The following is a 14,598-nucleotide window of genomic DNA, read 5'->3' as shown; positions in this document are numbered from 1 at the left end:
GTACAGGGAAAGTTTAGATAGAGGATATTCTATCACATCACTTGTGCCAAATATGCTAACTAGGTGTTTTGGGGTGGGATTAGGGAGTGGTTAAGGAGTGGTCAGTTAAAGAACATGCACTTTTGGTATCTACTGTGCAGGTATCTTACCCAAAATTCATCAAGAAATAGCCCAAGGGGAGGCTACTTGGAGGTGTGGTTTTGGCCTGAAATGTCACTAAGTCAATCTATGGTCAGGGCTGACCAGGAAAAATCAGACTTCTCTTCGCCAATGTCTTGTTAGACAAGATAAATGTAAGGGAGTATAAGTATGTCTAAGTCTGGGATACATATGATTGGTCAGTGAGTAGTTAATGTCATTATGACCCAGGACACAGCCAGTTCAGTCAGTATGCAGCTGCCTCTAAGTGATAAATTCTATAGGCACATCTGGCTACCATAGCAGAAAGGGAGATAACGGTTGTTGCTAGGGCAGCCTGTGTCCTTGGGCTGGGGAGAAACTGCCTGAGATAGTATTTTGAGGCTAGGGAGAAATGTGATTGTTAAAGAGAAATGTGATCTTAGAATTGGGGCCCAAGTACATGCACCCAAGCACCCTATCACTATGTGTCAGGCACTGTGATAAACTCTGAGCATATAATTACAAAATAAGAAAATTACAAAATAATTACAAAAATAAGAAAGACAGTTCCCTGCCCTCAAGGAGCTTATGATCTAATGGGAAAAGAAAACACACAAAAGGATGCTGAAAATTGGAGGGTGACCAATGAAAAGTCAATAAAGTCCGAAAGTAGTACAGTCAGATGATATCTCAATTTATTGTCACAACAAGCCTGTGAAGTATGTGCTATTATTATACTCATTTTACATATGAAGAAACTGAGGCAGGCAACAATTAAAAGACTTGATCAGGGGCAAGGAGCTAGCAAGTATCTGAAGACAGAGTTGTATTCAGGCCTTTCAGATTGCAAATCTGTACTTTATCCACTGTACCACTTAGCTGCCTTTTTGTTCATTTCAACCCTATAATTCGGTGATATGACAACTTTTGTCTTTTTTCCTCCATATTTTCCTCATTTCAAGAATCTCACTACAATCACTATAAATGCTAATTTAGAATGATAGCCATATTAGTCTATTTTAAAAAGAAATAGTAAATAAAAACCAAGGAACACATGGCCTATTTACATATTTCCATTAATCTAATGCTAATTAATTAGCTAAGGACTTTTGCTAATCAAGACTTGCTTATGCCTGGGCACAATTGTTTTCATTTGAAACTTCTAGAAGTATGCTATTCTCAGTTTTCAGGTTTATTTTATTCTCCGTCAACTTAAAAATTTTAAACACAATAGCTATTGTGTATATGCTACACAAGCTTTTCTAGCTCATAACTTATTACCAAACTTTAACATGGCATGATATTCTCTATAAAGTAATTATAGGATCACAGGAAACATCTTTGATTAAAATAACGGAATAAGCTGGACCTTCTGCCTTGGAATCTTGCAGTGTCATAAAATCCCTGAATCATAATCCAAAAGTATAAAATTGTGAATAATAATTGACATATTAAAAGACCAGAATATACCATCTCATTTGAACCCTCAACATAGCCCTGTGGGAAAGGTGTTATCTTTGTCTCATTTTACAGATAAGGACATTTTACCTCAGAGACATTGAGTGACGAGTCCCTCAGTCGCATTGACAGAGGCAAGATCCAAACACAAGTCTTCCTGACAAGTCCAGAACTCCATCAACTACCCCCAGGCTACCCATCAACGAGTGAGATGTGATAAAGTTTTCCTTTAATTTAACAGTCTTGAGCCAAATCTTGCCCTCGGACGCTGTGTTATTGACTAAATCTTCAAGGGCTGCATGAAGTTACTGCTGCTACCACAATATACCAATTGCATTTATTATGGTAAGTTACTCAGTATACCTTTCTTCTGGAGAGTTTACATAATAAAACCACTTCGATTCCAGAGACATCAATCTGAAAGCTTTGAGATTTGTGTTGCATGATTTTAAAGACACAGAGATCAGTGCTGACTCGTGGCTTTTTTTAAAGATGGATAGTGTGAATGTGTAAAAAAAAAAAATGGCATTTGGCTGCATCATGACATTTACTGGGTGTGCTTTTTAAGTGTGGAAAATAAACTGAACTCCATGGAGGAAAGTAGTCTCCGTGGAAAGCTTTAAACTGTTACTGTGACACTAAGACAGAAATTTTACATCAGACTACACAGACACAACACAATTGGAGTGTCTGTGGTGAATTGGCACATCTCTGGAAAAAAACATTTACTTGAAGGAAAGGACAAGATGTTTATAACAACAATAAGCTACTATACTGCTAATCATTCTTTTTAAAAATTTTTTAACATTAATTTAAAAATAGTTATCAGATCCAAATTCTTTCTTCCAGCCCTTATTCCATAGAGAAGTCAAGCAATATAATATCCATTATACATATGAAGTCAGGAAAAATATATTTCCATATTATCCTGCTACTATTCTCTAATATTTAATGTTCTGTGAACTATAATAGAAGTAAAAAAAATGACTGCTTTTTTTTGTAATTAGAGACTTGAGATATAAACTCACTGAAATCATCTTTGGGATAACTCCATAGTATAGAGAACAGAGTGGGGATGATAGATGCTACTACTGATAGTAATGATAACTAACTTTTATATGTCTCTTTAAAATTTTCAAAGACTTTTACATCGATTTATAGATATACACACATATAATCTATCTATCTAACCTACATATCTACATATATTCTAACTTGATCCTCCCAATTTCATGAAATACTATATTATGCACATTGAGACAAAGAGAAAAAACCTAAATTATTGGCTCATTTTTAAGATATTTTGTTTTTCCACAATTACATGTAAACCAATTTTTAACATTCTTTTTTTCTTAATGTTTCGAGTTCCAAATTCCATCCTTCTCTCCCTCTTTCTCCACCTTACCCTGATGGTAAGCAATCTTATATAGGTTATACATGTACAAGCATGTAAAACATTTTCATATTAGTCATATTGTGGAAGAAACTCAAAGAAAATAAAAGAATGAAATGAAGTGAAAAATAGTATGCTTTGGTCTGTATTCAGGTATCATCAGTTCTTTCTCGAGGTGGATAGCATTTTTCAGCATGAGTCCTTTGTATTTATCTTGGATCACTGTATTGGCGGGAATGGGTAAATCATTTGCAATTATTTATCACATAATATTGCTGTTCCTGTGTACAATGTTTCTCTGGTGCTGTTCACTTTGCTCTGTATCAGTTCATGTAAGTCTTTCCAGGCTTTTCATCATTTCTCATAGAACAATAATACTCCATTACAATCATATACCACAACTTGCTTATCCATTCCCCAACTGATGGGCATACCCTCAATTTCTAATACTTTCCCCCCACAAAAAGAGTTGCTATAAACATTTTTATACAGTTTCTTTCCCCCATTTTATCTTTCTGGGCTATAGACATAATAATGGTATCGCTGGATCAAAGGGTACGCACAGCTTGATAGTCATTTTTACATAGTTCCAAATTGCTCTTCAGGTGATCGGATCAGTTCACAACTCTATCAAAAGTATATTAGTGGTTTGTTGGTTTATTTTTTCCCCCTACATTCCTTCCAACATTTGTCATTTTCCTTTTTTGTCATATTATGTAATCTGATAGGTGTAGGGTGGTACCTCAGAGTTGTTTTAATTTGTATTTTCCTAATCAAGTATGATTTAGAGCATTTTCTATGATTACAGATAGCTTTAATTTCTTTGTCTGAAAACTGCTTATTAATATCCTTTCACCATTTATCCTTTGGGAATGACTTGTATTCTTATACATTTGTCTTAGTTCTCCATGTATTTGAGAAATGAGGCCTTTATCAGAGATATTTGACTTACCAAAAAATCCTTACAACTTTAGGAAATTTTAATAGCAAATGTCATCCTTTTGCTACAATATTTAATTGCTACAATATTTAAGTGATTCAGCATTGAGTTCACAAGAATTTGACACATATTTTTCAATTTCTCATTACAAAACCACATATCACATTGAGTATTAAGCTTTCTTTTGATCAACAATCCATTTTTTCTAATTCTAGTCTTAATTATAGTTGATCAGTTTTAAATGAGTTTTAAATCAGGATAATTTCCAGACCACTGAAGCTTGTTTATTTCCATCTTTTGGTTCAATTCATCAACTTTTCATAACTTGTAGCATAGCGTATACTGTATCTCTTTTTAGAAATGTCTGTAATTCTAGAAAAATTTGCTTCTCAGTCTACCAGAGTTAATCTTTCCTTCAATGAGGACAAGACATCAAAGTTCACTGAAGTTAAAAAACAGCAATGTGTGTGTGTGTGTGTGTGTGTGTGTGTGTGTGTGTGTGTGTGTACATTTTATACTCTAACTAGGATGCCCAGTTCTTAATAGGTTCATCTGGAATCTTCTTCCAAAGGTGTTTAGCTTTGAATGAAAAAGTGAATTTCATCAAAAGAAATTAACATTTTAAACTCTTTGGTATTGCATCCTTTTTATTTTTTTGTCCATAGTAAGAACTTTTTCCTTCATAACAATAGTTAGCAACTTTTTTTGGTTGGTCATCTTGCTATTTTTTTAACTTATAGAAGCTAACACCATTACATAAAGGGAATCAATAACAAACCTTTCACTTTCTAGGTTTCTTTGAAGGTCTTTTTTTGTTGTCTGTAGATTCATTGTTTCGCATCAGTAGTTTGTCAGTTCTTAGTGTTTTTCATTTTAGACTGTATTTTCCTGTATTTGCTAATATTTTTCACTCTTTAATGTGAATGATTCTGTTTTAATATACATTTGAAATGTTCTTGAAGCAATTAACTTCCTTACATCAAGAGGCACTGTAATATCTTTAACAGTCTCGATATGAGCTCTTTCAGAGCTATAACTTTTGCTTGTTTCCTTAGAGAAATATCTGTTCTTAAAAACCTTAGAATTAAAAACCCAATAGAGACTTTAATGAAATATGTGTGTGGGATTAAACCTAGTACTCGACTAACAGAGAACTAAAGAGGATGGGGGAAACTGATTAATTTGGTTTCATCTCATCAGAGTCATAAATACTGAATCAGACGAGGGTCAATATAAGGAAACATTTAAGTCCATTGCAAAAACAAAATGAAACAATATTAAAATTAGCACTTGCCTCAAGTAATTCACATACATAATTATGGGTACAATTATCACAAACATTTTGTAGTTGTGAAAACTAATCATGACAGAGTTTAAGTGACTTGCCCAAGGTCACACAGCTAATAAGTATTTGAGGTGAGATCTGATCCTAGGTTTTCTCTATTCTAAGTATCATTTACTTTGTACTGCCATGAGATGATAGATAACTAATCCTATTCCCATATGATTCATATTTCACCTCTTGTTGGTGCTTTTTATTTTTACATTTTGAAAGTTTTTCATTCTATGTATTTGAAAGATTAAGAATATTCCATAGAGTCAAATTGGTTAAACACATTGTTCCTAAATTTTATAAATCAGTGTTATGTCTAAAAAGTTTTAAAAAGTTCTCTTTTAATGATTCTTCAGGCCCAGCAGTTTATTTGTTAAAATGAGCAGACTATTTTGAAGTTTAAGTTTTTATTATAGACTTGTCAAATTATAAGGAATTTGAGCAACTAGATGGTGCAGTGTACACAGCACTGACTCTGGAGTTAAAAAACCTGAGTTCACATCCAGCCTCCACTATTCATTGGCTATGTGACCCTGGAAAAATTACTTAACTTCTTTTTTCCTGTTTCCTTACCTATAAAATGGATATAATAATCCTCCCAACCCCACAAGGTTATTATGATGATCAAGTGAAATAATATTTGTAAAGAGTTTAGCACAGTGGTTCTTAATAAATGCTTGCTCCTTCCCTACCCACTTGAATTCTAGCCATACAGTCATATCATTTTAGGTATCTAGTAGATGTTAAATTGGAGCAGCTAAGTGACACAGTAGATAGAGCACTGGGCCTGGAGTCAGGAAGATTCCTCTTTCTGAGTTCACATATGGCCTCAGACACTTCCTAGTTGTGTGATCCTGGGCAAGTCACTTGACCCTGTTGGTCTTAGTTTCCTTATCTATATAATGAGCTGGAGAAGGAAATGACAAACCACTCCAGTATCTTGGCCAAAAACAAAAACCCTCAAATGGGGTCATAAAGAGTCAGACAGCTGAACTGTAAAACTATTGAATAACAACAAAGATGCCAAGTTTTTGTAACCTGCAGTAATGTTACACAGCTTCCACTATTTTATTTCAGTCTTTACCAATCAATATGTCTGGGCTTTTGTGAATAATCTTTCTGCCACTTCTAGTGGCAGTGACCTGATCCTGAACACCTATCATAATCTCTTCGACTTTTGTAGACAAATCCACATGACTCAGTCATTCGTCTAATACTTTGTCAAGATATTGTTGGTTGAGTTCATGTAACTGTTTTCTGGCGTGTACCCTTTTAATTCTACTCCTGAATCTTAGCTCTTTTACAAGCTCGTTTTAGAGAGAAACCACTTCCAATTATGCTCAACACATTCAGTAGCATATATCTGCAGGCAGCCTTTAGTATTGTGTATTTAATTTGAACTAAGTTATTTTTGTTCATTCCAAAACAAATTTACTTCTGTAAGTTTTTAACCTATTTATCATGTGCTCTGAGAATATCTGTCATTCTTCTTCATCATTATCATTAGAATTATATTATCTGAGAATTAGGGATAATAACTGCCTTACCTCCCTCATGCTCTTTTTGTAAGGCTCTACAGAAGCAAGTATGTGAAAGTATTTTCTAAAGGTACTACATAAATGAGTTGAAATCATTATTCTTTGGATAACTTTATAACTAATATTTAATATACAACCACCTTCTTTTCATAAACATAACATATTCTGATCAACTCAGAAAGATGAACCTTTCAAAACTTGAAAAATTCCAGTATTTGAAGGAAATAATCACCATCACTGAAGGTCTAAAGGATTTTTGAGTACAGCAAAAGGAAAAAGAGTACTGGATTTATAGGCTGAAGATATGGACTCAAAATTCATTTCTGCTACTTGGATTAGAGGTCACTCTGGCAAGGAAATTCAGTTTTCTGTCCCTAGTTTGTTTGATTGTCTTTTGGATTGGACTGGATGACCTTTAAGGTTCCTTCTACTTCCTAATCACACGAACCTATGATTTCATAGATTTGGGTGCCTCTTCCCCTGAAACAAATCAGAAGCCTATGCCTACTCCCAATTCTTGAATTGTAGAGGCTAACAAAAAATTCTCAGTTTGGTTGTATACATTCTGATGACTATCATCTCTGAACATGGGTACTTATTCTAGTTAAAACAGCACTCATTTAACTGCCATATGCAGGCGATGAACCTTTACAGCACACTCAGACCTACTATGATTACACTGTGTTGGTTTAAGTTTTAATGACCCAATCTCTTCCAATTCACAATGAAGAATTAGAGAAGGCTTTTGGTGTAAGGATATTTGAGAAAATTTCCTCTTTCTGTGTAATGATAGGGACCTTCCAGATTCTGAGCTGCACTCCTGAGCAGAATGTCAGATAAAAATTAACAAAACGATAATAATGATAATAATGATAAACATAATAATAGTTTACTTTTATGTTGAATTTTGTGGTTGCAAAGAAATTTACATATATTATTTCATTTGATCTTTACAACACCTGAGAGACAAGTAGCATTATTCCCATTTTAGGGATCAGGAGACTGGGTTTAAGTAACTTACCCATGGTCATTCAGCTAGTAAGTGGCAAAGGACAAACTGAAACCATTATTATACAATTCTATGACTTTTCACTATACTGCTGTTCTAATTTGAGAAAACTGAAAAATGCAAGGAAGATCAAAACATAAGCATATTTCATAACCCAATCTTGATTAGGAAGGTCAAAACCAACCCAATAATTATTTGTATTAGACAGCTATCAGATTAGGAAACAGTGAGCAAAGGTCAAGTAAAAAAGCTTTCTCTCTCCCTCTGATCATCTTGCTTTTTAACTTTGATAATTCATATGACCTCATATACCAGGACATCTGGGCAGCAGGTGGCACAGTGGATAGAGTGGTGGACTTGGTGTAAGGAAGACTCCTCTTCCTGAGTTTAAATGGAGCCTCAAACAGCTCAGACAAATGAACTGAAGAAGGAAATAGCAAACCACTTCAGTATCTTTGCCAAGTATCTTTCCCAAATGGGGTCACAAAAAGTTGGACACAACTAAAACGACTGAACAACAGCAGGTCAGTTCCTCTTCTCCACCAAAAATAAAAAAGCACTGTGGATATCTCAAAAAAACAAAACAAAAAACTGATGGTGATTCAAGTGATGAACAGTGGATTTGTCACCTAATGCCAGCATAGGTAAATTCAGAAAAGCTTATCATTTGAAGTTCACTGGTTGGCCATCAGATCAAATTTTGTTTATAGGAACTATAGGAATATGGTGTGAGAGGTTGAGGAATTTTAATCCACATCAATACAAATATTACTTACACCAATAAAATCACAGAATTATGATGTTTTGAAGTTCAACCAAGTTACTTAGTAGACTTCATGGTTTTGACAATGGAATCATTCTGAAATATTTCAAACTCATACTATTACCATAACTAAAAAAAAAATAAAAGTTTTAATCGAAGAATGTTTATTTTGTAATAACATCCCAATTTTCTTACTGATCAAACTTTTGGTGCAACTAAATAAAACTTCAAGGAAGAGAGAAGTCTTTTGAGATTTTCTACAATCAGTGTACTATGACATGAAAGTGATTATTTCCTGCAATTATATTTTGTATAATCTTATTATAGAAATACTTTAAGAGGAAACAAAAATGCTTGCATTAGAGTCATTTCCAGGCAGCAGAGAATAACTTCTCTGATATCCATCCTTCTGGCAGTCATCAAAATTCCTTTTGTGGAATCAAAATTAACTTTATCACAATATAATATTTTAGGGAATTCTAAATAGTTCAGGAGTGCAATGAGAATAAATCCATTAGGGGATATGAAAAATGGAAAAAAATACTATTGAACTGAATTGCTATTTGTAGATTCAGTGCTTTAATACAAGTCTTTGAGATGTGATATGAATTAAAACTTCATATTGCTTCTGAAACCAAGGTTAACCAAGAAAAGTTAGAGCAGAAGGGGACAAAAGCAGAGAAAAAAAATCTTTAAGATATTCAAGAGTACATTTTCTCATAATAAAAACAAGTACCCATTGACTAATTAAAGCTAAGAGTAAAATAATTATGTTTTTTCACATAGCTTACCACCTGTCACTACATTTCATTATCTTTTATTCGATAATGATGACTTTTGGCATTTCATAAGTTTCCTAACTACAGGCAAAGAATTATTTCCAAGTACTTTACATATGCAAAATGATTTTCGTTGCAGAACCACTATGAACAATTCCTAATGACAATGATTAGAAGTAAAGCAGAGAAATAAGTATCTCAGACCTAATACATGAGAAATCTGAATGAAGGCAGTCCACTGGTCACAGAACTTCAATCTCCCATAGTATTTTAAGTGACTGCAAAATAATTTATTCACAGTTTCAAATAAGGGGTTGGAAAAAGTGTGAAGCAAATTCCACTGACCTTTTTTTGCTAAGGAATTGTTAGGTTCATACTTCTCAATAAGCACTTGGACTTGCTCCTGTTTTAAGGGTGGATAAAGAATTTCATTGAGCCGGGGATCTCGTTGCTTTAAATTGATAAACTCCATCATCTGATCAACAGTAAGATATGGTCTACTCTTGGCACCACTAAAAATAGGTAAAAGAAAAAAAAATCACAGTTTTTCTGTAAGTCATATTTAACCAGTCAACAAGAATTTACTAAATACCCTGTAAATACCAGGAACTTATATCACAGAGATCCAGGTCTTGTAAGATCAAAGTGCTCTTAATAAAAAAAGAAAACATTCACATTGCCCCAACTAAGTTTTGTTGAGCTTTCAAAGTATAATTGTACATTGTAATCATCTTCTAAAGTGATTATCACAGAACTGGCATGCCTAAGAAAATTACTAACCATTGGCAAGAGGGCAAAAAATGCCTGTGAGTTCATGCGGTAATACATCCAAAAGGAAAAACTTCTTTATGGCGGAAATGGAAACATCAGTAAGGTTTATACAGTGGACTTAAACATTCTGGCTGAATCACCAGCTTCCCATATCCAGCTTATTTCCATAAGGATGTGTCTATTTATGGCAACTGAAAAAATGAGTAAATTCTGTCATGCTTTTCCTCTTCTTAGAAGGGGAATCATGAACATCAAAACATATCTAAAGCCCTCCACTTCCTGAATAGGAAGATCATCATCTCTTTAAGGACAGAGATTGTATCTGATGTAAATAATCCTCTTAATACTACAGGGCCTAATTCCATAACATATACCCTATAAACACTCATTTAATGTTTGAGGGTTAGAAATTGCAAAAATAACAAGTCAGTTGATCCAAGTATATAATATCATAATCATGAGCACCAAACACCTTTCCTTTGCGAAGACAGTTATCCCTCCTGTCTTTTTCAATTAATTATGTAGACTTTAATATCAGATAAGATATAAAATTACTATTTTTCTACTTTTACATAACTTACTATTCTCATATATTTTCTCTTTAAAATTAACAGGTGAGTTTGTTATTAATGTAATAAAGGATAGGGACTGTCTGTGATCTTAATAGATGCTATCTAATACAAATTTTATTTGTTCACAGTTTCACCAAGATAAAGTTTCTGGTCTTTGAAAAATGATCTAGAACTCAAAGCAGGGTCAAGAGAGGGATCCATACATATGGTACTTTCTTTAGGCAGGAAACAAGAACTAGAAAGAGGGAGGTAGTATCCGTGTGGAACAACCAATCAGATACAAGGCACTTGGAAAATGGAAATTCAAATCCTGGAATATTCTCCAATGAGCCTCAATTCCTCCCATATTAGAACTATGGACAAACCCCAGTTTAGAGGAAAGTGTCGACTAAGAGAACAGGCAATCTTCATTTCCTACTATAAACAGAATCATCTAATTTAATAACTACAAATAGTCTTAAAATTATGTAGTTTAGTCCTCTCATTTTACAGATGAGGAAATTAATGTTGAGACTAGGTCACATTGATGCTTAGTGACTCAGATGAGATCAATATCCATGTATCCATCAACTCATCATTATTTCTCTTACATCACCTCTCCTTTCTATCTATGATGTTAAAACCATAAAGGGTTACATAAAAAGAATATACCACTTATACCTAGTAATGAATATCAGGTAGCAAACCTCTGCCCATTTAAATTAACTGATATTCCTATGGGAGAAGAGTATATGATCGATTAATGCACATTAATCTATTCTCATAGCTGTGTGATTTCCCTAAACTCAGATACCCAACATAGCATTATTAAATGGGGAAAAAAAGAGAATTTTAAAAAATCCCTTACAATTCAGAAAAGATGTTATCAATTTCAGGTCGAGGGCAAAGGTTGTTTAAGAAAACTCTGTATACTTCTGGAGTGAAGTCCTCTTGAGGTATTGAATCATTCTGAGAAAGAAAACAAAAGAAATGAAAACAAAAATTCTTTTTTTTTAAAAAACCAGTGTGAACATGATGAAAATCTGTGGAACAAACCATTCATTGTATCTTTTACATCACTGGGAGTAAGATTCTCCCTTGTTAGTCATTGGATGAATGTAGTTGCTACTAGTATATAAAAACACATATTCAGATTTCATTGTGGATAAAATTTGGCAAACTCATATTAGGTGTTGTTTGATCAATTGTCAAATAAGTTTTATAAATAACAAAATACTTTATCATTGAATATTTCTGACCTTGATTGTTTAGGAAATAAGTAGTTAGTATAGGAAACAGTTTTCATAATTTATTTCACTGTTTTTCTGTGTTGCCATGCAAACCGGAAACAAGCACTGAAGTCTTTGTTAATAGGAATGGCGCTTTTTAATAACCTTTCCTGTTTCAGGTACATGTGTTATGTTTATTTTCATTTTCAAGGCAGTATAGCTGGGAAGACAGAATTCTTTCCTCTTATATTTAATATCAGTTCTAAAATATGCATTAGATAGAAATGCCTAAAAATTTATCATAAAAAGTTCCCAACACATTGCCTGGAAAGTGATAGCAGAATGCCCAGTTCAGTGTCAATGAGGAGAAGCTCACTAGGTATTTCTTGATTAAGTGAAATATTTAGAAACCGTTTTTTCTCCAGATGGATAGGGATACTTTTTTTTTTCTATAGAAAAGTATGAAGACTTGTAGTCAACTACCTAAGAATCCACACAGAAGGGACATGTACTAAGAACCATTATGCCTTAGGTAACTGAAGACCAATTTTAAAATCATGAAACCAAGAATTTAAACCAAGGATATGAGGAAGATACACTTGAGATCCTCAAATGACCTTGCTGGCCTATTTCATTATATATAAAATTATAAAGATAACAAAATCTTTTTACTCTTTATACTTACATTTTTCTCTCTGGGTTATAGAATCCTCATTTATGAATGTCAACTTCTCAATCATTTAGCTAAATGATTCAAAAATTGCTTTATAGACAGATGATATAATTTCTCACCTTTCTTTTTCTATGGGTATGGCTGAATGAGGTACATAGTTTATTCAATGATTTTTCTAGAGCAATCTTGCTCAAGAGATTGTATAACTAGGAAGGCTTTCTTTTATAGGCAAAGCTTATTTCTTGTTTACCCTTTTGTTAATCAAGTGAGGGTTTTTAAAGGATGGAGGAGAACTGACTATGTTTGTCAGAGATGAAGCTAGTAGATTGGAAAAGACTGAAGAGAGGCTTAGAAAAAGACACAGAGGCAAAGCAGAGACAGAGAAGGAGACAAAGAGAAACACTGATGATGGTGATAATGACAATGATACAATGATATGGATGATGGGGGCAATACTCTCATAGAAGTGAAGGTAAGATCAAGGTTCAGATAGAGGAGCTGACATAATGACAATTTCAACTGGTTCCTCACTATATCAAGGTAGTCCTTTTCTGCTCCATAATTACTTCTTTATCAAACTTCCCACAGAGGCTTTCCCATTCTTCTTTTTTCTCCTCACCTTTTCATAATAGACCAGAAGAAAGGAGGGCAGAAAGAGGGAAGACACGAGGGAGCTTTGATTTGTAATGTAGAACAGAGAAGAGAGATCATGACAATTTACCTCTATTTTCTCATTAAGATATAAGGGATGATGTATGAGGAGCAGCTAAGTAGCGCAGTGAAGAGAGTGGCAAACCTGGAGTCAGGAAGACTCTTCAAATCTAGCCTCAGACACTAGGGACTCTAGGCAAATTACTTAACCTTGTTTGTTTCAGTTTCCTCATCTGTAAAATGAACTGGAGAAGGAAATGACAAACCACTCCAGTATCTTGGCCAAGAAAACTCCAAATGGAGTCATAAAGAGTTGTTCATGACTGAAATGACTGACAACAAATAAAAATGGGGAGAAAAAAGAAGATTGGGAAAGCCTCTGTGGGAAGTTTGATAAGTAATTATGGAGCAGAAAAGGACTGCCTTGATGTAGTGAGGACCCAGTTAAAATTGTTATTTTTCAGTTGTGTCCAACTCTCTGGGGCCTCATTTGGGATTTTCTTGGTAAAGATTAGAGTGATTTGCCATGTCCTTCTCCAGCACATTCTACCGATGAGGAACTGTGAATAACAGGGTTAAATGACTTGGCCAGAGTCACAAAGTTAATAAGTGTCTGAGGTCAGATTTGAATTCAGGAAGATGAATCTTCCGGACTCCAGGCATAACACTCTAATCAATGCACCACCTCCACCTCTCTGTCTGGTTAAGATTAGATAACAGAAATTTGTAAGGGACTTAATCAGCACGATTGTTTAACTTCCTCCAAAGTGATTCAGCAGAAGTAGAGGTGGATGATAGTGGGAATAATACAGAGCTGACATTTGGAAAGGGATGAATGATGAAGGCATTAAGTGTGGGAAGGGATTTGGAAAGGAAGAAATAGAAGATGGAGCAGGCTGGGTATAGTACTGAGGGCTCATGGGACTGGAGGTCATAGCAAGGGCATATGATAGGTTTAGAAGGAATGAGACAAAGGGAAAAATGGACTGATAAGAGGTTACAGCCAAAGTAATTTCAGAATTCTCAATCACAGAAGTATAACACTTGTGAATAATAATGAGATTAAATATGTGAACATCCTTGTGTGTGGCTAGATTGAAGTTAAGGTATAGGTTATTGTATTGTTAATGCATTTTTGCTTAATTTGAAGATCTTTTCCACCCTAATGGAATTTCCCATCTTAAATCACATGGAAGCCTAAGTTATAGGCGGTGGAAGGAGCTTGCTAAACGGGTGGAGCAAGAAGGGTGGTGAGGGTAGTTAGATCTGAGGAGAGAGGACACAAGCAGGCAGACAACTAGGATAGTGAGTGTTTGTTTGTGGGAAGACCCTAGCAGGGATGGGGAAGGCTTGGGAATGGCATTGTCCCCGCAGTGGTAATATGTATTGA

The 14,598-nt window shown here is 34.4% G+C and overlaps 1 protein-coding gene across 3 annotated transcripts in view; it reads right to left on the bottom strand.

Moving 5' to 3' along the window:
• PLCB1 (phospholipase C beta 1) overlaps positions 1-14,598 on the bottom strand; it is an 891,415-nt gene that overhangs the window by 283,302 nt on the left and 593,515 nt on the right. For all 3 annotated transcript variants that reach the window (XM_072634430.1, XM_072634433.1, XM_072634431.1), the window contains exons 8-9: positions 11,524-11,624; positions 9,679-9,845 (exon numbers count right to left, since the gene is read on the bottom strand). In XM_072634430.1, coding sequence (XP_072490531.1) covers positions 9,679-9,845; positions 11,524-11,624 — 268 coding nt within the window. The remainder of the gene's footprint in view (positions 1-9,678; positions 9,846-11,523; positions 11,625-14,598) is intronic.

Source organism: Notamacropus eugenii, chromosome 1 (assembly GCF_028372415.1).
Source record: "Notamacropus eugenii isolate mMacEug1 chromosome 1, mMacEug1.pri_v2, whole genome shotgun sequence".
Taxonomy (NCBI): Eukaryota; Metazoa; Chordata; class Mammalia; order Diprotodontia; family Macropodidae; genus Notamacropus; species Notamacropus eugenii.
The sequence above is the reverse complement of the archived record's forward strand: the minus strand, read 5'-3'. Positions and strand labels throughout refer to the sequence as shown.